Source organism: Lampetra planeri, unplaced genomic scaffold (genome assembly GCF_965212315.1).
Source record: "Lampetra planeri unplaced genomic scaffold, kcLamPlan1.2.h2 scaffold_1468, whole genome shotgun sequence".
Taxonomy (NCBI): domain Eukaryota; kingdom Metazoa; phylum Chordata; class Hyperoartia; order Petromyzontiformes; family Petromyzontidae; genus Lampetra; species Lampetra planeri.
In genome coordinates this window covers 1-27,982 of record NW_027614190.1, presented here as the reverse complement: position 1 = coordinate 27,982, position 27,982 = coordinate 1, and the positions used below count along the sequence as shown (strand labels likewise).

Sequence of the window (27,982 nt, the reverse complement as noted above, 5' to 3'; positions counted from 1 at the left end):
CTACCAGGAGCTGAAGTCTCCGAAGCCGTTTTTTCCTTTGGACTTTTTGGTGGCTGCGGCGCTGGTGGACGGCCCACTTTCCTCTTCAGGAGCCGAGCGTTTTCTGAAAGACGAAAGAGAACGTCAGCAGACAGCCGACGGGCAGATGACGAGGGGCTACGACCGCTGGCTGCAGTTCCACGTCTGACCAGGAGACATTTTAAGGCGCCGTGGAGTTCCTGGGAGCGCCACAACCGACGTTAAGCAGCTGCAGTGATGCCACAGGGCTGGGGCTCTCTCCCCAGAGATCGTCACCTGGCTTTGGCTGATCAAAAGGGACGGACACGAGCCCTGTAACCACCTGAGCAGCGTCAGGGAGCAGACACCCGACACAGGGAAACCACTTATCACTTATTGGAGTGCAGCACAGCTGTAATGCGAAGGAAGTTAGAATTTCCCTGTATCTTGAATTGGGAGCAGACACACCAACTTTGTAGTGATGTGAGGAAATTTCATGAAATCTTGGCTCCTCAGTGGGAATTCCACCATCTCTGCTCCAGTGTTTGTTTAAAAATCCAGACTTTGTACGACTCCACAAACAGATGTGTCCATGTTCTTGCCAACATCAAACAAAACATCCTGAAGAGTTAAAGCCAATTCAAGTTTTTATGATCGTCAACGTCATTATTTTTGTGGTTTTCCCTGCCCTGACAAGTAGAAAGGTCTTTGAGGGCTCCATCGAAAATAAGAGGGAATAAACTTCTCCTCAGTGAAGAACCTAAAACACGACTGCTTCAACAGTCATGTCAACGTGTCAAAGAGAACGGGCAAATGTACTGAGGGGAGAAAAAGAAATGTGAAACTGACGTGATGACAGGAGAAGAATAAGACATTGAAAAGAAGAAGATTGAAAATGATCCATTAGAAGTCAAAGTACAACAGTTTTACAGTTCACCTGAGTGCAGCTGTGAGTCTGATTCGTGGTTCATTCCGTACGAACGAATCGACTGACACAAATTACTCATGAAAACTGACTCTGAACACTCTGAAAGAAACCTAGTTCACTGTCCTACATGACAAGGCAAAACCTTTCTGAAATACATTCCGGGAGGAAGTAGTTTGCAAATGTGCTGGAGGAAACTCGTTGACGGACTGTACTGGTACGCAATGAACGCTGATTGTACCAATTCACACCCAATGATTCAGTGAACGAATCTTTTGAATCACTGAATGGATTCTACTAAAAGAACCCTTTCGCCCCTCCCTATTCAGTCGATCCTCATTTACGGACTGGAGCATTTATGTAACTTCTATAAAACCATTTGAAAAAGCTGTGTCCATCTGTGTATTTATTACCTGGTTTGCTGTTACTGTGTCTTCATGTGCCAGAAACCATCTTCAAATAAAAACTATTACAAAACCTGCTGTGGATGATAAACCTGGATTTCCCCCCTGACAAACGGAGCTAATCTCCTCCGTCATTAGCGGTTGTGCACAGCGTGCCGACTCATTCTTTGTTGACGTGCCGTTAGGTTAATCATCCGTTACTTTCATTCTCAAGTATCATCTGACGTTTATACTCACAGTGATGCTGTGGTATGTGTGATTTCTTACTTTGCAAGTCGGGTTGATGTATTTCCCCACACCTTCTTTGAAGGTCTTTGGCGCCTGCTCCTCCTTTGCCTTCTTCACAGAGTAGCTGGTCAGCTGTCGCTCCTCCTCCTGCTTCTGCAGCTCTTTTTCTCGCTCGGCTGCAATCTGGGAACCAACACACTGAGTCAGTCCCCCAAATGGTTTTACTGATGCTGACAGACGTTTCACTTCTTTTTCGCCTGTGTTAGACACGCTTCGGGCAGGGAACTGCATCAACACAAACGTGCAAACCAACCTGAGCATCGGCCTCCTCGTACGGGTCCACGAATACGGTCGTACTGATGAGCTTGATCTCCGACTGACAAAGAGTCAGACATGCAAAGATATTTGTGAAAAGTGTTGATGAACAGCTGCTTTTCATGTCTGTAGTTCAAATGATTCGTTTTTAGTTGAACTCATTTAGTCATTAAGAGAAGAGAGAAAGAAAACAGCCACTTATTTCAATATACTTCTTCCTCCAGCTGCAGAACGTGAACATGGCTGATTCTCACCTTGGGTTTGTCTGTCTTAGGATCACTCTCCACATTCTCCATGGCGGTCAGTGCTTCAAATCCACCAACAACCCTGTGACAGAGAACAACTTTTCATGATTAAAAAAAAAGAGGTTTCCTTAGAGACGCTGACAAAACTGACTGAGGGAGAGCTCATCATTTGCCTCTTAGCAGCACCATGGCTTTGTGGTGTAAACAGCAGCTCTAACAAACAAGCAGATATTCAGTCAGTCAAATGCTGATCTGATACAAAGTCCCTGTGCTATTAGCTGCAAACTCTCTATCCAGCTGCTATCGTGTGACGACGCTTAGAGAGAGAGATGTGGACTTAGATAAAACCAATGTGCATGTGTGCAGCTTCTCACTACTTCTATATGACACACACACCATATCAAGAGTCTATATGTTACAGGTAATGTGAAAAAAATATTTGCACATAAGCCTAAGCTGGACGTCAGCTCAATGCAGACACAAACACAAACTGGTAGTGGACTGGTGCCGGTTCACAGTAGGTCCGCTTCTATCAGCTGCTGTGTTTTCCTGTCACAGACCCACAGCGCTTTGTGAACCTACATGAGCATCAGCTGGTCCGAATTATTTCTGTTGCTTGTCTGTTCCTCTCATCTCCTTTGGCTATGTCAGATTAGATGCTACATTTAGCTGTGTTTTAAAAACAGCCCACCCTCTGTCTCCACTGGTTCCTGTTTCTTAATTGGTTCCAGAGCAGCAGCAGACAGTTTCCCTCCTTGACAGATGTGCATTTAGTTGCTGAAACAAGAACAACTTGAGCACCAGTCTTTAAAACCATTTTGTCCCTTAATTTAACTGAACATTATGCACATGCAACCAGTTAAACTCTATAAATTCTTCTGCCGTCAGTTACCATGGCAGCCACATTTAAGACAGAGCTTATTAGAATCTATCTGTAATGAACCAGACAAGGTTATCTATTTGTAGCTAATCCACAGAATGTGATGTCAGCCCACTAAAAGCTTTATCACACTGAAAATGATATATATATATATCTTTTTTAAAAACCCACAAATCAGGTATTACAAAGTTCTGCTTGTTTTGCAGTGACGCACATGAACGGCCTCTTTCACCGAGGAGAGTCGCGACAAAGGATCCGTTCAGATGGTGAAGACAGTGATCTGCAGAGGTCGACATGTCGTCACCGGATGGTTTAGACGGCAGTCGAATGCTTTCAAAGAGGCTCAGCCTCTAACAGCAGGTATTTAAACCTCCCAGACTGCAGGTGGAAGAAGACTGCTTGTGTCTGAAACATATTGGGAGGGATCTTATCCAACAGTATTTAGTGTTCGAATTGTAAAGGATGTCTGAGGCTGTAACTCACCGTGATGCGCTCCAATCTCATCACGGTATAGTAGGTTAGTAGGCTGACACTAGTTCTTAGTTGATTAACAACGCATCACAGGGTATTTTACACACACTACTACACCTCAACAACATCATTGACAACAAATAAAGCAGTTCTGTGAGTCAGGAAATGCTGCAGGATGCCGTACGTCCTCTGAGAGCAGCGTTCCATTTGCAACTGCCTGTCCCAGCTTGGACCACTTGGGAAAGGACTTTGGACGGAAATCAGAACGAACTGTGACTAACTCTGGACATGGCAAATATGTTACTTTGAAGTCTGGGGAACCGGGAGGAACAACCGTCACTGTTTTCTACCACTTCACAGATGAAATGTATCCAGACGTTAAGAAACGGTCAAAAGAAAGTCGATAATTCCGCAGGTCGCCTGCACTAACATGGTGCAGTGATCTGGTCTACTCGGTTCCATTAAAAGTGCAAAGACCAGCGTCTGCAGACGAGTTCAAGAAGAACCTTTTAAAAGTGCGTTGACCAGTTGAGAGCAGTCAGAATATTTTTAGACGGCGGGGGCTTTCTCCAAAAAAGACCGGACCATTTAAGATCATGCTCAGCTCAGAAGCGACGAAGCCTTCAGGTTAGATTCCGCATCTCCTAAATATTTCACTGCTCCTGCTCAGGAGTCCGTCTGAGTCACAGCACCGTCTGTTATCTGCAAATGTGCTTTTAAAGAAGAATGTGAGAGGTAGCAGAGGAAAACTGAGCATGAGTACCTTCCAAACACTGTGTGCTTCCTGTCCAGGTAGTTGCATGACCGGAATGTGATGAAGCTGAGAAGAAGCAGATGGAAAACAGGTCATGGATGAGTAACACCACACGAAATACCTTGGGAATATTATTGTTTTTAGCTCTGTATTATCTAGTATATATGGTTTGCATGTTTGCTAGATAAGTAAATACGGCACAATTAATATTATTCTCTTTTTACGGCTATAATACCTGTTGTTTGTGTTGTTGTTGTTGTTGTTTTAAACACCCACTGGTCTGGATGTTAAGGCTGTAACACCATAAATGCATTTATTATTTGACTTATGAATATTCAAGAGCTCAGTGCAACTGAAAGTGGTGAAAACTATGTCAGGAGTAAAATACAGTGTTTTCCAACATTGTTGTTCTATTTACTGATTACATGTATAAATACATAAAAATAACAGTAGTAACAATAATACTTTCAATTTCATTTCTATAGGCCCACGTCACAATTACTATTGTCCACATGGAAAAAACTGACAGGAACTAACAGGGAAAGGAGCAGAAACCTCAGGGTACCACAAGGTACCACAGGGTACCACAGGGTACCAGAGGTGGATCCTTCTCCCTGGGACGGACAGACCAGCAGTAGAGGTAGTATGTACAATGAAAGTACTGAGGGGGTACAATAAAAAGAAGAGATTTTAGCTCCGTAAAGTCTGTCCAGAGATGATGTAATGATGAAACAGTTTGATTCTCTTCAGTCTTTAACTCAAGTGGCAAGAAATTTGAACTCTTAAACCTTGAACCACTTTTTACACTTTTTATGGATGAGATTTCTTACAACTGGGACTTGTTGGTGTTTGGACCAGAGTTGGCCATGCTGAGAACCCCCCTGCCGGTGTGGGACAGATTGGGCCGGAATTCATCCTTGAAAGGTTTCCCCCAAAAGGATTCCCCCCCTGGAAAGAGAGGATGGGGACGAGGAAGGAGAATGGACAAGAGACGGGGAGAAAGAGGGGTGAGAAATGAGAGAACATTTTGATTTTCACATGTTTCCTGGACGTTCCAGTATTACGGCCCCCGTCTGTGGAACAGTCTGCGCGACGACCTGAGGGCTGCAGAGGATGTAGATATTTTTAAAAGCAGACTCAAGACCTACCTATTTACTGAGGCTTTCCACAAATATTTTCTTAGCTTACTGATGTTTCATTGTCATTTGCACTTTTACTTTGGTCTTAGAAAATTCTGAGTCTGGTATAAGTAGTTAATTCCATTCTTAGTCTTTTCATTTTATCCTATTCTTAATTACTACTGTGTATCTGGACAGGTGGGTCTGGGTAGGTGTGTGTATGGGGGGGTCATTCTTTTTAAACCTTGTAAAGTGCTTTGTGCTACTTCTTGTATGAAAAGTGCTTTATGAATAAAGATTGATAGATTGATTGTTGCTTAATAGACAAAGTTGAGAAAAAAAAGGTGCTTGAAACGAGGCGTCGGAGGAAGCAGAAAAGTTTGTCCTTGAACAACAGGTCCCAACAGGACCAAATCCTTCCAACTTCCATCAAATCTCAGACTCACTCCTTCATTAAGAACCATCACGATGAGTGTCAACACACAACACACACTCTGTGAGCTTATTGGCTCCCTACCGGGGGGAGGTTCTTGTCCCCCTGAGGTGTGTTTCACTGCCCGGCCTCCTGCCAGCTGGCATGGCAGGTCTGCACATACAGGTACGTGCTGTTTGTGTGTGTGTGTGTGTGTACACAGCCAGCCAATCGATGATGAGGACACTTTGTGCAGCTGTCAACCTCCCTGGTGACATTTTTGCATAATTTATAAACTCTCTGACATTTTACCACAGTAGGAGTGGATGAGGGATGTAGGGAGGGCGAGGCGGAAGGACGAGCAGAGGAAGTCATTCCCACCAGAGTTTACCGGCAAATCAAACTGCATTAGCGCTGATGTGTCTGTAACGCTGACCCCGTGAAAACACAGAGCAGCACTCTGAAGGCAGCATATATATAGATATACACACACACACACACACACACACAGTGCTGACTGACACGTGAAGCTGAGCCTGAAGCCTCCGTCGGCTACAAGACATCGTCAGCGGCACTCCGTCACACTGCCCCACACACGCCTGTGCTTCATGCACACAAAGCCTCTCCAGACATGGTGCATTTCAAGCAGCGCCAGCGTTCCAGATGAGGGTTTGTTTTTTTTTCACGTTTTCCCCCACCAACCTCCTTTGGAAATGAACACTGTCACTGAATTTTCTGATTGTTTGTTCATTCATCAGCTGCCTGCTCCGGTTCCCGGTTACAGTTGCGCGCGGGGTACACAGACAACCAGTCATTCACACCTATGGACAATTTAGAGTCACCAATTGACCTCAGCTTGCTTTTGGAAGTGGGAGGAAGCTGGAGTACCTGGAGAGAACCCACGCAGACATGGGGAGAGCATGAAAATTCCACACAGACAGATGCCCAGGCCAGGAGTCCAATCAGGGACCTTCTCAATATGAGCGACAGCGCTAACCACATCACATTGTAAACAGAAATTCAATCAAGTATTTTTGGCTGCTAATGTAGATTTGATCCATGTTGACATTTGTGCCACAGTTTGTGTGTGCTTCCTGTTTTTTACAGCGACAAACTACAGTCCAGAAATATTGCTGTTGCTTTGGCAACTTTTTGCCAGAAATCAGTACAGATGCTATGAGGCGACAGTGCTAACCACTGCCCCACCGTGTCGCCCTGATTATGTGGATGAAAAAATACCTTCTGTAGCGCTGCAGTGACGTTACGAAAAAAAGGAAAAATGTTCCGCTTATTTGTAAGAATCTGTTTCTTGTCTGATTTTCCAAATGTTAGGAGTAGATATGTAACTGTTGGAACAGTGGGTGAGTCACACACAAACATGAAATGACTCTTCAGTGAACTGTCTGTGATGTCACTCACACATCCACCTCACTGGGCTTCTCACTCCAGGACGCCCCCACCCTGCTGCTTTCAGCAGCCCCCCCCCCCCCACACACACACACAGACTCACTCTGCAGACTCACTCAAGAGTAGGCTCATTATTCCAACCTCTGAACAGTCAGAACACCAATATGACATAATAAATCAGTAAAAAAATGAGGAAAAGCTAATCATTTCTGGGTTATGACATTAATCCAAGCGTGTTTTGTGTTTTCAGGTTGTGTGATGACTTTACGCTGCCGCCCTCCTCCACTTCCTCCTCCAAATCACCTGAAGGATTCAGCCTGACATCACACAACAGTCAACTCTCCGTTAAGTTTATGTCGGGTGAACTGGGAGAGAGATTCAAAAGATTCTGTTGACCTTCCAAATGACCCCCACCAATGCTGGAGTTGGTATCATATGTAGTAATTACAATCCACTGCAAACATTCTCTCCTCTTCTGTTGAACTACGTGAGCAGTCGTATCACCTCAGGAGATATCGGTGAATGTGCTCAGCGATCCGTTTTCTGTTTGCATGTGCTGCATTTTGTGACTTAACTTCAGGAAGGTGTCTTGAGCAAATACCCAAACGCATTTTTCATTATTTACGTATGTTTGCACCTTGTGAATCCAGTGTGTTTCAACGTGTGTTGAACAAATGGACAGAAAATGTCAGAAGAAGTTCCATGAACCCAGATGTTCACAGCAGCTCCTTGTTCAGTTGAAGCTCTTCATGGTTTGGCAGCGCCCCACAAAAAAAACAAAAAAAACCCACACATTTCTATGTGTCGTGGGTCTGGTGAGAACTTTGGACATATTCATCTTGAGAAGTCAGTCAAAGGTTTGTTTCAGAGTAGTGTGCTGTTCGGACCACGGTGACAAGGAGAATTTAACCCACAGGCCTGGAATTCTGCACAGCCATAAATCTGTCATGGCCAACACGCTTTGCATAGTGCCCCGGGCACGCCCGGAGACACAAAGCACACTTTGTGCTGCTCACAGCGCAGGTGCAGACGACATGAAGGCAGGAAATTAACGGCATGAGGCCTAGCGGTCAATTAAACTTAAAAAAAAAAAAAAAAAAAACACTTTGAATGGCATTTAACTGTTTTTTGGCCACACCCCTTTGCCACTGACGCCCACACCGCTTTGTCGTCTTTCCTCCCATATGCCTTCAATGTATATTTAGCAACACTCTTTACTTGCATCTCAGGCCGCAACAGTATTTACACACAGCGCCCAAAAAGGAGGTATTAATAATTCAACACACAGGTGTTATGTAATGTAAATGTGGTTGAAGTGCAGTGGTGACGTTACCTGTGCCCGTGCCGGTGGGGTCCCCTCCTTGAATCTGGAAACAAAACACCTACGTGTTAGGTTTTGCATGTTGTGAGCTGCATATTTAAAAACAAATACACGTTTTCACTGATTATTACAAAAGAGAATAAAAAAAAACATAAGAATATAATAAAAAAAGGCACAGAGATTCATTCAAAAGAGCATAAATAGTGCAAACAGCTTTGGGATGAAGCCTCTGTCCACTCATTACTGCTCTATTATACTACAGATGATGAGGCCTTCATATTGGATCAGTATTCCTGCCTTCAACATGGGGCCAGCAGGTCACTGTCGCTGGGCTCCGTAGAGCAGGGATTCAAGTTGGGCCTGGGGATCCCCGGGGGTTCCTTCAGGAGGTTCCCAGGCAAAAAGACTGATTCCATTGTAACTACATCCAGAAGTATATTATGAAGTACTGTGTGGGCATTTTGCGCGCTGCTTTAACCCATTATGGTGCAGTTATTGAAATATGTGGAAATTTCAACACCCAAAGAGCCATGAGGGGATATTTGACTGTTAAGACCTTTTCATAATTGCCTTTTTGGAGTCAATGAAGTGGTTCACGTTGTTTCAGTTCAGGGTCCTCGCCATGACAAAGTTTGACAACCGTTGCTGCCATGGAGTCAAAAACAACCTGCTTCTTTTCACCCCCCAGTGAAAACCTGTGATGATGACAGTTTATATTTGTTTCTGCAAACACCTTTCAAAACCTTGAGCCTCTGTATTCCCTGACGCCACATTCACATTTTAAACTGTCAAGTCCTTCAAAACTCCTCTCAGAATGTTCTAAACATGCAAAAAGTCCTACAATATATGAAAAATGCAAAACAGAATTATAAGAAAGCGTCTGATCAGGGCGCTGTCGGTCTAATTGAAGACACCACAGCTGGATAGCGGGTTTTGAAGAAAAAAATACACATGGGGACAATGAGTAATGATTACGGAGATTTAAACACGGCATGTGCAATACACAAGTAGTGAGAATAGATAAGATGCCATGCCAAGTTTGACAGTTGTTCAACAAACAAGAATGACTCAAATCACAAATATAAAACAGATTAAAAACAAGCTGTGCTCCATGAAAAGAGAAGCCAACACAATCCAAAACAGTGCCAGTGACAACAAAGTCTCCTTTGTCACACACAACATGTCTACAATGAAGTGTTTGCTGATTCTGAGAATCAATAATCATTTCACAGGTGACTATGGACTCATATACGGATGACAGCACCACACAGTGGATCTCATTCATGAAACCGACATTTCGACACAAAAGTCGACTCTATGACAAACCTCCTGGATTTATGAAATCCTGGGGAAAACTCCAATGTAATCGTACACACGCATGTAGATCCTAAACACCAGTCAATCGTAAATTGACAGCATGCCCCTGGTAATCAGCAATTTGCAGAATCTCCGCCCCATGAAGAGCCCATGACCAACGCAGGAGCTGGAAATAGATCCAGGCGCCTGGATGGAGGGGACAGATTTCTGCGAATGTTGGATCTCTTTCATGCAACGCAAGCGCAGCAAATGTGTGTGGAAACTGTGCGTACATCTCTGTATTCACCAATATTTCAAGATAAAGCTCTGATCTTTCTGTCGCTAATAACAAAATCGACACAAACACCTGATGTAAACATGATGAAAGATATAAAACATTTACTGCAATGAGTTGGCAGTTAGTTTTAAGATCCAGATTATGTTCATTTATGTTAAGTGTGAATTATCTTGATATGTTGTGTGTTCACCTCCGAGGTGATCATTGGCTTGAAAGGGTTATTTACACAACAACTTCCAAAGCCCTTACCATAAAATTCCGGATGGACCTGTGGAAGATCGTCCCATCGTAGTAGCCTTTTTTACACAGACGGATGAAGTTCTCTCCAGCTTTAGGAACCTGACAAGAATACACAGAGAGGTCATTAACGCAGAAACTGCAAGATGTGGTTATCATAGTCGACTTACGTTGTGTTACGATACACATGTCAAATGACACGAGCAAACCAGTGTGTGAAGTGGGACAGTCAGCTACATCAGTGACAAGTACAGAGAAAACATGAGCACAGAGGAGTGTGATGTGTGTCCAAATCTGTGATGGGAGGAGAAATCCAGTACCAGTGGAATGTATTAAACCTGTCGATAATCACCATCATCAATTGTCTGTCTGAGCTGAATGTCAACATTCAACAGGGGCAGTGATGTTTCACTGGTGAACCAGTGGCCGAGGCATTCCTCTGGATACAAACCTATGGCTCAACACTTAAAACTCAAACATCTGCATGTCATCAAAAAAAGATTCAGGCATCTAACAAATGACTATTTGGTTGGTGTGCGGAACGTCCCTGAAGCAGGAGGCCTTGTTCAAGCTATGACGCGTGGACACTTTAAATAGGCGTCAACAGCCTGAAGGGGCAGTTCTGTGTGCATGTGTTACTGTGAGAAATGAACTTTTTCCCTCTGGCAACACCAGCCAGAGGCTTCCAAGAATCAGCAGATGCTTTCATAAGGCCTGTTTTTATTTCACTAGCCTTAGTGTGGCAGGTTCTCATGAGGTCTGCTGGCCTCATTGCTTCTTACATTTCAACATTTCAGTCAGGACATACAACGCGCCATTTGTTCCTCTGTTGTAAGTGACACTTGTCAGCACAAGGGGGCTCGTTGTTTTAAAGTCGCCCGAAAAGCATCAGATTGTTTTAACCCACTTTAACCATAATGTGATTGCTGAAATGGGAAAGAACAGCGAATCAGTATCAGAAAACTAGCATGTAAAGGAGAAGTTTACCTACAGTATTTCAACTAATTTTTGTGTTTACCTATTTAAAAAATATATATTTTCTCTTTACTTTATTATTACATGATACATATATTACTACTGTATATGAGTCTATATTTTTATTTTTTATATTTTCAATACGAATCTAGTGTCCATGTGTGACTTCTGCTGTCCTCTGACAGAGGTTAAATTGCACTTGTTTTACTGGTGTGTGTCAATTTAAGTAGAAGAATGTTTGATATGTAAGTTAGAAACACGCCTACGTGCTTAAAACATGACGTGACATGAGCATTGAAATTGTTTGCTGACGCAAATGGTGGAAAGAAAATGATCCGGTTCACACAGTCGGAAAAAATTCTTTCCACGAAATCTTAGCAAACTACAAAGAGGCTGAGGAGGCAACATGAGTTAAGGAATCAAAAAAAAGCATAAGTTAACACTTTAACACTGACAGTATCACTGCCGATACATTTGTTCTAGCGTCTTCCAAACTTCTCTGGTTTTCACTGAAGGATTATACCATGATATTTATTTTGTGAATTTCTCTCTGAGATCAAAAGTATCTGTCTACTCTGGAGTACTGTAATTACTAATTATTATTATTTTATGATTATTATTATTATACCGTAATTATGCGCTATCACAAAATGGTTCCTTTAAGCTGACAAGTGTCACTTGGTTCCTCTGCCTGGTGTGAAGAAGGAGCTAGGAGAAGGAGAAAATGTCCATCGGTTCCTGAAAGCTGAGAAGCTGCACTTCACAATCAAGTTGCTGTAATTACGGTAATGACTCGCCAGCTTCTGGCAACAGAGCGAATGGGATTACCGTAATGACAGCAACATGGCTGTTGTCAACTTTGAGGAACCGATCGATGTTTCATATGAATTTGTAGTAATTCATATAAAATTCAGAGTTAAAAGCCCTGTGGAGCTCTTTTCCTGTACTTTCATGACAATGGAGAGTGATTTAAATGTGTAAAGTGGGAACAAATATAAATGACCAACATTGGTCTTCTTTCAGAATCTTTAAATCCTTTTTTCATCCACATGTGGGTGAAGCCTCTGTGCTGTAACCTCTGTGCCTTGGCACAGAACGCAGCTGGACTTTCCATCGTCAACATCCACCCCCTCACATTTCACCTAGGTTGGAGACGAGGGCAGGGGGGCCGACAGCGAGCAAACGGAAAGGTGGGCGCTGGCTGTGTGTGTGACTAAGAGTCTAAGTGACAGTGAAGCGGCGTTCATTAATTCATAAACAGCAGGCCACAAATAGGGAGGGGGGGTGGTCTCGTCTAACCTCGGCAACCTTCTCCTCATTATTCTGATTCGACAGTTCACAAACCAATAAAACTGCATCAAGCAGCTGGTTACCAGGGTAGAGATGAGTTCCTGGAAGTCACACTTGTGACTTCTGTGCTATGAACGTGTTGACTTAAATACCATTAGGTCACTTGCTCACGTCACATTGCTGCTTTTGTCTCCAGCGCCTGGAAAAGACTGTTCGCTCAGTATTATTGATTGTTTACATGTTATTAGTCTGGATCCTGGTCTGTTTCTTTCCTTTTTGATGTTTTGTTAATCTATCTATCATCAGCTCTTTGGGGCCAAGTAATGGAGGAATGCTTTTTTTTTTTTTTTTTTTTTTTTAAAGCAAAACATGACATCAGAGAACTAGTTGTCTGAGTGTAGCATGAGCCAAAGATTTTATTTTATTTTTTTACATTAGTTTTGGGACAGTTCCATCTGTCAACAGCATTATGCAAAATCCACCTGCTCTCGAACAGAGAAAAAAATGGCAGCCGGAGTTGTTTTTGGCTGCTTTCTCACCTTATTAGAGTTATCAGCTTAATGTGTTGTGCTCCTGTGTGCATGGAGCAAATGTGTACGAGACACTGCAGCTCCACACGGGGCCACATTTGTCTGCGATTCTTCACACAACTGTGTTTGTCCTGACTCAGTACTCCAACAGTTGAGGGCCCGTGGGCTTTCTCACCAGGGGCCCGTTCCAGAAAGCAGGTTTGATGAAAACCCTGAGGTTGTTAATGCTGAAACGTCGACAAGGATTCTGACTTCTACTTATACACGAGCAGACAGAAATGAACGTCTGAATTCAGTTCATCAGTAACCCAAATGATCTGAGTTTTCTTTGTTTCCGGACAAACAGACTCAACCCACTTTCTGGAACCAGTTGACCAGACCACATCTGCTGTATGGAACCACATCAGTCTCAAACTGAACACATGCACATGGATGGTTGCTGTATAAGAAACTTGCTGCATTTGTGCGTGAGACCCTCCTGGCGTGTCCCGACACACAACTGTGTTTTTTGTTTGATCAATAGATCCAAACTTGACCAATCTATCCATCTACCAGCGTCTTTGGTGTTTTTTCTCCACAAGGGGCGATCAGTGTTCTTTTCGTTTCGTTTCACACATTTGCCCGGAGCCAGAGTCGGGACCATCGGTCAGTCACACCCCTTGCACAGCTCCAGCCACAGACTAACTTCACTCACAAACGTTCACTGGAAATGTGTCGCATGTCCACTAATGTTCTCACTGACTGATCTTCTGACACGTCAGTGGAACCTAAAGTCACCTCTGTCTTTGATGCATCTGTGTGGTGATCTGACTGATGATCACTAGCTGACCTGGATCACAGACCGAAAGTTCTGGATGGTTTTATGTAGGATCTAATTCAATAAGAGGAGGTATGTGCTCCACTTTCCTTCCAGTGATACGTTTCAACATAAAGACTGGATTTAACTGAGTGCACACCTGTGTAAAACAACTAGTGTGTGTGTGTGTGTGTGTGTTCAAGTTTCAGATCTCCTGAATTCTTTTCCCAACCACAGCATGAAGTATGGTTGTCAGAGATCTCCTGGAAATGCCTTCTGAATGGTTCTTTGACGTGCGAATGTCGGTGTGTGTACCTTATCACAGTGCAACTCCAGATTCACGTCTCCTTTGTTGGTGTGCAGACGGACGTAGCCTTTTTTCTTCACGTACTGGTACCGCACGGTGTCGTCAGCGATGGCGTCTGGAAGAGAGAGAGAGTTTAAAAACTGAGTGGAGTCATCTTAAACTGGAACGACGGTATATTTGACCATGGAATCAGGATTTAATTTAATTTAATTGGACAGGCCTTTTACCACTGTTTCTATGTGTCTGTGTGTGTGTTTGTGTATACATATCATATACACACACGCACACACACTCTCAAAATGAAAATTCCACGTCTCTTCCAATTAATACCAACAAAACAATTCTCTGACTGGAAATGAATATGAATCCTGATATGAGGGTGTCTAATAAATAATAATTTGATTTTAAAAAAAAGCAAGCATGGATATCTCCTGAGACTGAGTTTAAAGTCTTAAGACGATTAAAAGATTAAAGGAAGCCTCTCCTACATTCTCATCATCATCACCATCCATTCAAACATACATTATCTGTGTCTGCTCTCCCTTCTTCTGTTCATTTCCTCCATAACTGCTCATTTTGTCAAAGATTTATCAGTTTGTGTCACTTTCTTTGCCGCGTCCCTTTATTTTAATGAAGGAAAGACCAAACCTTCATGGGAATAATGTTTCATTTCATCGTCTGTGTTACTTACTGCCACGTCTCAGTGTGACGTTGCTCCAGGTGAGATGTGACTAACCTCTGCAATGCCAACAGATTTATGCCTTTTTTATTTTGCCTTTTCTCTTTGAACGCCTCTTTCATTGTCACTTAAACTGGGCCACATAAAAACTGAATTGTATGATGAAGAAATAACAGTGGAGAAGAAGAATCCTGCATTTACCATCATGTCAAATAGATGAAACCGCTCCAGAGGCAATGGTCTTTTAAATACCAAAACTAGGTCAATAAATCCAGGTGTTCTCTTCTTCTTCTGAAATGTACTGGATACCAATTGCATAAGAGCAAATCTCTCCCATGGAGCGGTTCGGAGGCTGACAGGGGAAGAAACTTCTACTGAGTGAAGAGCTGCATTGACCAACCAGCGCACGGAGCTGCACTTTTCTGCAAAAACAGCATGTGTGCAGACCGGTATTCACAGATTCCCTGGTGGCAGACCAGTGGATCTGTAGGACTTTGGTGTGAGCTGGTCACTTGCCTGCTGTGTTTGTTGTTGCGGGGGTCATGGCCGTGGACGTGAAGGAGGCGGAGACTCTGCCAGTGGAGTAGTGGGCCTAGAACAGGCAGAAGAGGAAAAGCTCTGAGACACGTTTTCAACCCAAAGCTCATGGAAAACACGTTCCCAAGATTCTCCAAATGATGCTATCGCCCATTAAAAGTGGTGTTTGGTAGAGTTCAACTAAGCTACTACCTGTTATTTCACCACCCCCCATTCAACAAGTAGTATTTAGGAGACTGCTAACCTCCTTAGCATCAACACAGGTGAGACGGTGTCTGAGATTTTTTCTTTCATGTTTTTGAGAATTTACCAAAAATCACTCACTCATTAGAACAACGTGGTCTTACACAACAGCACGGAGCGGCGCGAGCTAGTTCAGACTCTGAACGAATGATGGCTTTGAGATAGCGCTGAAAAATGATCTGCTGATTTGACAGAATGAATGAAGTTATGGAATAAGGATCTGCCTTTTGATGATGTCCCTTCTGCACCTGCTTACACTACCATTACAGTTTACTGTAACTTTGGTCCTGCTTTACAGGGACTTTCCTGTACTCATAACTACCACTGCAGGTATTTAATTCCTCTGCTACTTCCAAACTACCATAGTTGGTAGTTAATTAGAACTGTCATATACCAATATTGTCCTCTCACTGCAAACCTAATTATTTTCAGTGTGTAAATCACTTTATACAAGCACACTGGATGCATTTATCCTACACTTTAAACCAGGAATGTTGTTTTCAGGCTGCATATGTATGAATGAATGAATGATGTGTCATTCATGTGGGGTTTTATGTTGTTGTGTATTCTTGCTTGTTTTATGCAGCTCTACAGATGGAAATTAGCATCCGTGCTAAATCTGATGCACCCGTGTTCTCATGTCTGCGACAATGATTAAAGCCAGAGCATGTCGTTCAAAAACTCAATAAATAAAAAATGTAGACGGGGGATGAGATTGGCTGAATTCACATTATTCATGTTAATCGGGCACCCACTGACCCAGATGACGTAGGTCCTGTTTTGTTTCTTTATGGCAGCCGCCATCTGTGTGATGATGTGTTGCGGTTGTGAGAAAAATCAATCAGTTAATGTCCTGTTTATCACCTCGAACAGACTCAATCACTGACTGCAGTTTTAGGTGTAGACCTGTGTCTGGAGTTGAGCTGTTGAATCATTTAATCCTTGAGGTTAAAGGGCTGACATTCACTTCTCATGTATGAGGTGGTGCTGCTGATGTGTAATTCATAACAACATGAGAGACAAATCTGGAACGCCACTACAAAAACAGCCATTGGTCCTAATCTGTGCGTTTGTTGTATCTGTAATGTGTAATAATCCACCGGGGAGGAGGTTTGTGAAACACCCAGACACAGAGACTCTCATTACAGGAAAAAAAAGGTTTTCCTGTGGTTAAAAGATTAATCTTCCCCTAACACACACACACTTCGACCACACCTCTTCTCAACCACATTCTTGGCTGGTCCCCTGGTTTGCAGTAAGTGGTGCATCAAGTGAAAGGAGGCTGTGTATGATTAAGAGCAGAGACACCACCTCAGCCTGGAGAGATTCCGACTGCCATCCCATAATTAAAGGCCGCCAGAGGTTCTCTTCTGTCAAATTACAGCAGAACAGTGACGAGTACGAGAAACGACTCATAAATACTGCTGACTATACCACTGCAGGAATTATTTAAGATAAGCGAGTAACTCAAGACCAAAAAAAACTAAAAAAAGCATGAGAAGTGAAAATTGCTTTCAAGCCTTGTTCCACCGTCCCGGTTTTACTTCTGCTCTAGTTCTTGTGACGGCTCATGAAAGCACAGACATTACCTTGTGTGCTCCGTCTGACCTATATTCTCTGTTGCTCCGACGCTATCAGAGTGTCACCTCCACTGAGAACTGGAGACGGAGGGCCGCCCAGGAAAGGCTCTAGCGTCAAACGATACATTGCGCAGCATCAAAGCAGCGCTGGAAGACAAGAGAGGTGTTGATGCCATTCCAATGGAATCAGCCTCCGTCCTCGTGCTCGACTACAGACGCCGTGTGTGGCGGTTGACGTGTCTGCGGCCGGCCCCCTCTCCGCTGCGGTTTGCTGTCTGCACAGTTGACCTCACATGAGGTCTGCAGGAAGGTGCCAGCAGGGAACGTACATGTGTCCATTGTTCCCTTCAGACGCCCCACAAATGTTTAAACATGAACGATTTTGTCAGGATGTTTTCCTTTTCACGCGGTGCGACATGTTCACACGTGTCGGTTTAATGCATTTCTCGTTTTATTAATGGATGCAGGTGTTTGTCTGTCCTCCACCATGTTTCCACACATCACTGTGCGTCTGGCGCCCTCCGGTGCACCAATCACACATTGCAGTGTGGCGATTCTGACCAACAACATTTGGGTGAACACCTCCCGCCATAATAAAGAGAAGTAGACCTGGGGCCCGGTGCACAGAAGTAGGATTCCGTCATCCAGGATAAATGACTGACATGAGTTCAACCAATCGTAAACAAGAGCATCCACGCTCAATCAGTTTCACAAAGACCAAACCAGGATGGGCAGACAGGGATTCATCACGCCGGGAAACCGATCCGGGATCGGAGCGCACGAGGCCTCCATAAATAAACCCCGCTATTACACTAAATTACATTAGATTCACCATGACAACGAGAGCGGCATACTTTTCCCTGTTGGAGGTTGAAATCCTGACTGACAAGGAGATTAAAAAGAAAGGTAACACCACCACAGTTCTAAAGGAAAGAGAAACATGCTGTGAATGTAAGTTCAGATCTGACCTGCATTGGCAGAGGAGGTTTCATTCAATTCAAATTGGTCTCTCATGTTGTTTGTCCTGTGAACTGTGAGTAGGGAGACTACTGCCCCCCCTCCCCCATTCGTGTGTGTTCATTATTATTTCACTGTAAAGACATGTGGGTGTGTTACATTTGTCTCGATCTTGTCGAGTCAGTGTGTGACTCCAGTTTTGAAAGGAGCTGATGGTTTACCTCCTCAGATTCATCTTTATCCAATAAAAGAACACCACGTTACTCCCTTACGTGTACTTGTATTTTTATGGGATGTGTGTTTCATATATAGTCTGTGGGTGAATTATCCAGTAATTGAAACATCATTCATCTACAACGACTGAAATCAATGATGAGGGTCTAGTTGGTGACGATGTGTCGTGGTCAGTGAATAACTGTTGGTTTCTCTTAGTGGTGACTGTTGACTGAGATGAGGGAGGAGATTCAACACATCCTGGAACTTATCCTGGTCACACAATAAATCTCCATGGTATCTTATACCGTAACATATTGACCTTTGCTCTCTCCCACTTTGGTGCAAACCAGATCACAGAGACGTTGAGCCAGGATAACCAAGATATACTGGCTCAATACCTGATCCTATCTTAGTGACAACAGCCCCCTGGTTTAGTGAAAATCTCGACTTTGCTATTTCTGAAATGAGAAAAATCCAGAATGTTCCATATTTCAGAGTTCCTGAAGAACAGAATTCAAACATATGAAACTTTAAAGACATTTGGTTTGATTTCCCCCTTTTCAGGGTAGATAAAGTCAGGGCTTTCACTAAACCTGCTTTCTGGAACGGGCCCCGGATGGAAACGAAAGCTACGGCAATAAGGAATGTTCAGTAGTAAGTTCAGTAAGAGGCCGTTTCATTTCAATTCATGTACAAAATTACAGGTCCACTTATCGACAGAAATATTAGAAATGTTCATTAAAATAAACCTGAAGGTTCAGTTTGAATATAGAACCACGAAAATATCCTTTAGTCTTTTGTTATATGGTCTTGTGTATATTGTTTTTGCATATTTAATATATTCTACTGATGTTGTTATGGCATTTTTTATTGTTATATACCACTTTGGTCAGCCTACATTGTTTTAAATGTGCTTTGGGAATGTTTTTTTAAATAGAGTACATAAAACAACAATTTTTTTGAACCTGGACTTTGTGGCTGTAACGCCGTAGATGTGTGGCAATAAGTCTGAGCTTATTTTAAATGTAAGCTGCCAGGGAGGAAACGTTGTTCTTACAGCGTTTAACTTGTCTGTCTTCTTGGCCTCGGGCTCCTTCATGGTGGACGCCAGGAGCTGATCCCCCTTGTAGTCCTTGTACAGCTCTGCTAAGGTCTCCCTGGTCTCCAGGTTGGTGCTGTTCAGGTGGTACGACGGGTCCTGCTTGGCCTTCTCCTCATCTGAAGGGAGGAAATGGTTTATTCAAAGCTCCTTCAGCTGTCTATGAAATATTCACTCTTTGAGCTAATCCCTGATCAGCACGGAACAACAGCAGAAGTCACGTCACATAGAATACATTCATAGATGATACAGCGCCGGGTCGTACCTGGATCCAACACTTTCAGATCGTTTTGTACATGGAAGAAGCTTGAGACATTGAATTTGTCCAGGTTGGTCGGATCCTACCGGAGGAGGGGAAAAACAAAAATCAGAAACACTCTTATTGTCCACGGATTAAAAACATGTGACTTTTTTAGGAACCCACCTGCAGTGTTATGATGTCTTTACGAGTAAAGGGCTCATCGCTCAGCAGATCTTTGAAGGTCTTGGTCTTGATGTTCAATTGGTCGACAGCCTGAGTGGAAACAATATGTCATCGGGGTCTTAAAGCAGAGAATGATTGGGTTTGGATGTCTGCTTGTTTTTGTTTTACGGATGGTCACAACTCGTGTTGCATTTGTAACATCCTGTCTGCAGCTTGGAAACAACTTCAAGAACACACATACTTCAAGAACTACACATAAATCGGTGAAACTAGGGGGAATGATCTCGGACAAACATCATTAACTATGACAGAAGGCAGCGTCTGCTGACCTGCCCCGCATCACACTGAACATCCAAGTCAATAACTGTTTGACAGATTTTCCTGTGCGTTTTCTTCAACTATGATGTGTGTGGAACCGGTGTTAGGTTTACCAACCTCATAACAAAACACGTTGCCAGTGACCTTGTTGGCGACAATGTGAGAATTATTTGTGAAGACGCTGTAAAGAACTGGGCAGTGGTATTTTCCTGGAATGAGACATAAAGAACAAGTGAAGCTGAAGAGCAGAGGAGGAAAATTCCTCTCCATCTCATCATACGATACTTGGATTAATTTAAACTAAACACCCAACAAGTACACAACCCTCTTTACAAACTGCAGTATGAATAGTATGAATGAATCAATGAAAAACGTACTCACCATCATTGTTCTTCGCAAAGTTCAGTTTGGTGAGAGACTTTGCTTCCAGTTTCTATGAGATAAAAAAAATGTGTTACAATTCAGAAAAATGTGGCAGAGAGAAAAAGTCACACAGCAACTGTGCACATGGGTTCATATACTGAACCAATATGAGCGAAGAGTGTTTCAGAGAACGTCCGTGGATCGCTTACCTCTCCAGAGATGGGATTAGTGCCATACTTCTTGATCCATGGAACGATGCTCCTAAGAAAAATATCTTTATTCCACCAGATGCCAAAAATATATGTAGCTACGGCAACACATCTAAATGACGTGACAATGACGCTGCAGTCTGGGTAAAACCACAGTTGTGTATTGAGGTTGGGATGTAGCATGTTTCTAAGTTTGTCCAGTGACGCGAAATTGTAAAAATGTCACATGTGGAGAATCACAGGCTGTCTGAAATAATTCTATTGGAATAAGGTAATTTTGTTTGGAGGATCATGAAACAAACTGCTTTGGACAATAAACCGAGCTTTGATGAGCAGCATCCACAGCACAAACACACACAAAAACTGAGCTCTGTTGGTGCCTCGCTAACTTCTGCTGATTCTCACAAAGACATAATTCAAACCAGCCTGCTCTCCTGTTTCTTCCCAAAGACAAAAACAAACTCATAAATCTTAGCAAGCCGCCTCCAAAGCCTCGCCCACCCTCTGCCAACCTGTCAGACATAAACAGCAGAACCACCACACGTCTGGAGTCAACTATCGTCACTGACATCAATCACTGGCCGAGTCTATTCTTCACTTCTGACTGCACATACAGCGTGGTGGGAAGAGGTATTTTCGCAGGTATTTACTCACAGCATGTCAAAGACGACTCCATCTGCAGTGCAGACAGGATACTCAAACGGCTGAAGAGACAAGCTGGAATGTGTCAGACAAGAAAAATGTGAGTCACAAAATGCTTTCGCTATGACATTTCTTCAAGTGAACGCTAAACCATTTTCTATTCTACTGTATAGGCAGCAGAAAAGAACATTTTTTACCTGCAGTGATCAAATGGAAGCCGTCTGAAGTTTGATTGGGGGATTTCTGAAAAGTAATCATTGATAAATAGATAAATAAATTGTGGATGTCGTTCACCAAATGTCTGGATGTGACTATGTGTCAAATTACACTTTTCACACACCTCACAATCTTGTCAGTGAAACCATCATCTAAAACTTTATTCATAGATTATGGATTTACAGTGGGGGAGGAAATAGAAAGCTTTTTTTTTTAAATTAAGGTCCTGAAATTTCCAGACTAGTGATTACATTCACTTTCACTTTTAGTAATCAACCCATCCTGAAAGTAACTGTGGGCAAACATTCCAGTAGTTCAACCTCAGACAGAAGTATTTTGATGTGAAAACTTCATCCAATGACTAACATCATTCTGCTCACTGAACCACAACCGTAAGTAGAACAGATCAGTGTTTTTGAGTGGTTGGGAACTTTAACTGTATGTAAAGTCGACTACGGAGATAACAAGAGGGAACTTAAAACAACACATGCAGATATTAACGCTCTTGACGTTTTCTCTTGATACTTAAAGCTGGACTGAGTTTACCGTTGAACGTTACACCAAACTTACCAGCCCGCTTCCCTCCATAGAAGTTCGTGTACTCTGTACACGTGATGTACCTGTAAAGGTGAAAAACACACATGACAATCGATGTAAATGGAACGTTTACAGTAAAGCCAATCTGAAACAGACACTAACCGCCTTTAAACTCGTGGAGATAAGGCTAGCTAGCCATTTGTTATCTTGCTAACATTAGCTGGGTAAGCTAACAACAATATGCTAGTATCGCTGCTACTGTGAATTGGCCGTGATAAATCGGGAACTTACATTTTGTCTTTCTGATGCTGACGCTTGCCCATTTTTGCTAGAGCGTTAGATCCTAATGGATTACTGTTACTGTGCTCGCTGTTTCCGATATTTACAATTTTCTCCTTCGTGAGTATTTAACGGTGGCTGGTAAATAACAGAGACGCAACAGCGCCAATAGCTTGTGGTGGTGGGCGGAAGTTACCACGCACAGCTAAATCCATACATACATGCAAGGGCTTCTTGTGTATATCTATGGATAAACCAGATTTTTTTGTTCCGAAATGACGTCTTTCCGGTTTTTGATATAATACATTTGATCAAAGCATCGTGATAATCAACTGAAAAAGGGGATTTCTCTAGCCTACAGTATGTCACTAGTTTCTATTGAATATTAAATTGTTTCTCGATCATTTGTTTTCCTGCATTTTTTAACTTGAGAACATTGTTTTAAAATATCTTGCTGATATTATAATTTTTAATCATCTATATCAATCATCTGTACCAGTCCTACGGGATAATTTGCTCAATTCCATCATTCAATGTTTAACATGTCATTTAGAATAAATACATTAATTAGTCATACATTCTTTTTGCTTTTGCTCACCATCTAATGAACAATTACATTTCCATTCACTGCATTTACTTCACAGTGCGTGTATCACTGAGGAAATCAGACAAAAAGTAAATTCATATCCAGTTAGTTTATTTTGTCTTTTTTTAATTAAAGATATTCTTATTAGTATGGCTGATCACTAAATTCTTTTCACAAGAGAAAGGAGCAAACAACAACGGTTCGACGCATGAAAAGTGTCCAGATGGTCAGAGAACGTGTATTAACGTGTGGCAGAGGGTACATTCATGCTGCTTCTTGCACATGTTCTCCGAAGCAAGATCACATGATACAGATTCAGCTTTCATCAAAAACACAAAGAACAAACATGGCAAAAATGGATCATCATTAGCAGGAATTTAAATTCAAGCTAAACCCCCTTTTAGATAAAGGATACTGTGTGATTTGTTTTTAAGAAAATACCTGAGTTGCAACTTGCTGCACTGTAACAGCTGATGAGGGAAACAAGATGTAAAAGGAACAAAGATTACAAAGGTTACACCGAGCTTCACGTTGCACAATAAACAACTCAACGACAAGGGAATATTCTCGTCCTTGGCACTTTAATCTGTCAGGCAGAACCAAACTTGAATGAAAATAGTGAAACGCATGTTGGGTTTCCACATAGTTATTTGTCACTGACACACTTTGTTTTTTTTTTTAAGTATCGACAAAAAACACAAATTGAAGAGCTAGACACGAGCTGATGGAGACACAGAGGTCTGCCAGTCAATGAAGTGGATCAAAGATAGAAGCTGTTTGCTCACAAAGTGCAATAACGTGTCTTTTTACAGAGCAATATAAAGGTTGTAATATTGTTCCTTTAAGAACAATTTAAGTCCATATAATGGTAAACTCGACGTCGGCAGTCGCTTCGTGCCCCTTTTTTCTTCAATAAAATTTCTTCAGATTGATAAAACAGTCTATGAGTGTTCTGGTGAGGATATGGCGTCGAAATCACCGCAAATCCATCATGGACACTCTGTCGTCCGAGATGGTGACATGTCCTGCATGCTGTGGAAGAACAAAGAGTCAGTTTCCAGACCAGTTCTCTGCAGTTCATTCAAAATACGAGTAATGAAGAACAGCAACGTTAATACAGGGCAACAAAAAAACAAAAACAGAAACACGTTCTAGTGAAATCAAATGAAAGTTGACTTTGATTTGCAGCACATGGTTCAGTATGGATGCCTGGAAACTCACTGTGAATAGAGGAGGTTCTTTGCTGTGGGGGTGAAAGCCCTTCTGTTTACACGAGGAGATCTCGATGGTTCCTCGATCGGTCAGCCTGAAGTAGCCAATTCTGAAAAACAACGATAAGAAACTATTTCAGCATAGAACCGACTGGAAAGTACACACACACGTTCAGGACACGGAAAAACTACAGCCTCCTGAATGCTATGTCAGCGCCGGCTCACTCGTTGAACTTGGGTGAACAGACGATGGCGATGGCCTCAGGTAGCATCATCTGGTAGGAGCAGTGTGTGTGGAGGTCGACGCTGGACAAGAAGGCCGTCTGTGTGGGGTGAGTCTGGAAGGAAACGGGTGTTGGAAAACAGTCAGCAGCGAAACTATGGGTCAGTTCCCCGACTCATTTCACCTGCTTTGAAACTCTCTTAGCTGGTGTTGTTGTAACGAGGAGATTTCCCTCTAGTATTCATTTTTTTGTATTAACTTATTTCTTTTTATTGTACGCTTTGAGACATTCATGTGGGGTCCCAGTGAGTCCCTGGTGTCTGGTACCTACATGTACACAGAGTAACTCCTACAGTATTAAATCACAGCTGAGCCGTCTCCTCAATTCATCAAGTTGTTCTTACGGGCTCGTAGTGAATACACAGTAATAATAACAACAACAACAACAACAATAATAATAATAATAATAACAATAATAATACATTGATTTTGTATAACGCTTATCTTAACACTCAAAGACGCTTTACAGAGCCGCATGAGGGCATAAACATACAGTGAATAAACAAGTGGGTAGCTGAGGCAGTCAGTTTACATCAGTAAGTCTGAAGAGGTGCGTTTTGAGTTGAGTGTGTTGGCGGACCGGATGTGAAGGGGCAGGGAGTTCCAGAGGATTAACGGAATTAACAGAATGAGTAAATTAAGTAATTGTGACTCTGTGAAGCAAACAACTAAAAACACTTTCATGTGTTATAATTATTTATTGTGTCACAGTTGGGAAATTTACATTTATTTTGGCGAGGCAGCAAACTTGTAGAAGTTTCAAACATTCCCGCTCCTGCTGCTTTGTTTTGATGGATTTATGCATATTTTAGATTGCACACTCATTCATCTGTACATTTCTGATTTAAACGAAATTTGTTTCATTTCATTTTTGATACTCACCTGATTTATTTTGTGTTATTTTGCTCTTCAATTTTTTGATTTCCTTTCAAACAGTGTTGTGCTGCTTCTGGAATTAGAATTTCCTTTGTATATTTTCCTCAGGGATCAACTAAGTTCATTTCTAATATACATAAGATAATTACACAAGTACAAAAACAGGGACATTGTTATTTTGAAATTGCTCTTGAATATGCTCATTGTTTTCCTCCATACATCAGGCTGAGAACACAGAAACAACTTTTAACCTGAGATTCCACATGTTGCAGTGCAGCTACTGACTCGGTTGTTCACACACTGACGGGCAGCAGGTTTACTCACGTGGATCCAGCCCAGTGTGATGAGGTCATACTGGTCCTGTATGAGAAAGAGTTCCTCCTCGTTTTCTGTGTCACAATAGTCGGGTCCGCCGCACTGCTTTGGGACGATGACATGTGTCACCGTAAACACATTTCTGGTCTGGAACAAACGCACACAGTGGCACATGTTTATATTTAGCAGCAGGCTGCCAACAGTCATCCACGGATGAGCACACAGGAACAGGGCCGTGAATGTAAAACATTTAAAAAAAACAACAACACACGCGCACACACACAACATAGTCAGAGTCCCTTTGTGTTCCACTGCTGCAGGCTGAGGGGTCAGCTGATGTTTTGGTACATAAGGGTGATATAGTTCTCTATGTTGAGATGCGTCAGTGTTACATCACTCATCATTCATTCATTCACACACAAAATCATGATGAAAAAGAACTGACCTGGAAAATAAAACTGTAAAACATCCTCACCTAGACTGCGCTCTAACTAAAACTGTAATCATGAACAATTCCAGAAATGTAATTGTGTCATTACACTGTGCACATTCATGATGAAACCACATCTACCATGGCATGAACAACTCAGCACACGCACATGCACACGCACGCACGCATGCACACTCTCTTACCAGTTTGCCGCACAGGATGCCACAGGTTTCCACAGCTCGACTTGTGTTGGCCTCGGCCAACCTCAGGAAGCCCCTGCACAGCTCGGAGGGAACGATCAGCTGGCGAAGGGCATCCACCATTGTATCTGAAAAGACCACGCAGAGGAATAAACACAAGCTGTGAGCAAACGTCATATTCCTGTGATGATCGGTGACACGACATGGTGTAAACAGGAAATGAAGTAGGTCAGGGGGAAAGGAATCAGCTCAGGAGAACAAATACTTGAAAGCAGGAGTAGGGCAGTGTTTAAATCCTCACAGAGCCGGCCCCTCATGTTGTGCTGCTGTTCCATTCTACAGTTCCAGCTCTACTCGGCTCGCTTTTGGTACCAGACGTGTCGTTTTCCATTACAGGTCAGTACTTTGTGAAAGTGTAGTGTTGTACACGCGACATAAATGATTTAAGACAGGGAGGAGATGGTGAATGAGTGTCAGCAGTCATCAGAGCTTCCATAGTCGAGCCCTCTGCTGCGTAGTCGTTTCCTGTGGCATGTCTGTAGAGCCCTACATTGCCCCCAATCCTTGCGTGTTGTTTACATTTTGCTGTCATGTGCCGAGCAGAGTCTGTGTGCCCGTGAAATGTTGGGATGTCCCACGCGATTATGTTTGGGCCTTTAGACTGTCAGAGTCTGGAAGGGTTGGACTTCCTCTGTGAATTCGTCCTGGGTGTGTTCTGGGCGTATCACTCAATCAGCTGATCAGAGCGTCACTTCTCATTCAAGTGTTGAACCTGGAGCGCATGTCGGATTGATAGTTAGATGGAGGACTGACCCAGTGACAGCTGAGGAGACAGAAATCCTCGTGCAGGTGTCACTACTACAGGAATTGTTCCAACCTGTTTTCATCCGATAACAGAGCAGCTGTCGGGATGCTGGCGCTGATAAATGTTATCATGTCCACAATCTCCGCACTCCACCATGTGCTTTAGACCGTCTAAATCGGGCCAGAACCCGACACGATTGCACAGATGAAACTCACTTGAAACTACTGATCTAATTTCTCGCTGCGGGTCACTCCATCCAGCTCTAGAACTTTCTCACCAGCCACCAAACAGCTGGACTTCACAGACCACAGTCATGTTAATGAGCATGAGACGAGGAATAAAAGTACGGTCCTTGTACCGCCATTGTCGGTATTTAAGCAAAATGCCCGTAAGAGACTTGTTAGCTCAGCTAACCCTCAGGAGAGGAGGAACCAAACAGAGCAGCGGGTAGTAGGTGCTGTCGCCAGCTGAGCTGAGCAGTGGTACAAGAAGCAGTGAAACTCACTGTTGTTCCCCGGGCTGACCAGAGACCCAGGCTTTAGTGAGCGGTCAAAGCTGGGCGGGGCACTAGCAGGAGGGTTGACGGCTGCAGATGGGCGACTGTACTGATTGTTGGCGCCGCTGGGAAGGTCCCCGGGGCACTGAGGAGAGTTGGGCGAGATCAGCGGGGGGCCCTGGATGCCAGGAATGAGCGGCGTATCGGGGGAAGGTGCGGCAGGGGTGGCAAACTCCAGGAGAACGCGCTGGCGCTCCTTCTCCAGCTCCTGGCGG

The 27,982-nt window shown here is 43.0% G+C and overlaps 2 protein-coding genes across 3 annotated transcripts; both read right to left on the bottom strand.

The window, feature by feature from the left end:
- LOC144739398 (RING-type E3 ubiquitin-protein ligase PPIL2-like) lies at positions 1-22,549 on the bottom strand. Of its 2 annotated transcripts, XM_078622349.1 has the most exons (21): positions 22,518-22,549; positions 22,260-22,309; positions 21,671-21,716; positions 21,486-21,548; positions 20,832-20,883; positions 20,641-20,692; positions 20,377-20,468; positions 19,942-20,031; positions 19,783-19,858; positions 19,476-19,636; positions 15,402-15,477; positions 14,215-14,321; positions 10,321-10,410; positions 8,490-8,523; positions 5,050-5,167; positions 4,229-4,285; positions 2,124-2,196; positions 1,868-1,930; positions 1,594-1,737; positions 182-183; positions 1-103 (listed from the first exon to the last, which is right to left on the bottom strand). In XM_078622349.1, exons 1-21 carry the CDS (start codon positions 22,547-22,549, stop codon positions 1-3), a joined length of 1,581 nt encoding a protein of 526 aa, XP_078478475.1. The 2 variants fall into 2 exon arrangements, with proteins under 2 accessions (XP_078478475.1, XP_078478477.1); XM_078622351.1 differs by lacking the exon at positions 182-183 and having other exon boundaries at positions 1-115; positions 1,607-1,737.
- A 1,517-nt stretch (positions 22,550-24,066) lies between these two features.
- On the bottom strand, positions 24,067-27,978 carry LOC144739397 (STAM-binding protein-like A; the record flags this gene model as incomplete). The annotated part of the gene is made up of 6 exons (XM_078622348.1): positions 24,067-24,123; positions 24,313-24,412; positions 24,528-24,640; positions 25,786-25,923; positions 26,410-26,534; positions 27,717-27,978. Coding segments are annotated over 6 exons (795 nt in total), but the record flags the coding sequence as incomplete, so codon positions are not given.
- Positions 27,979-27,982: the final 4 nt, after the last annotated feature.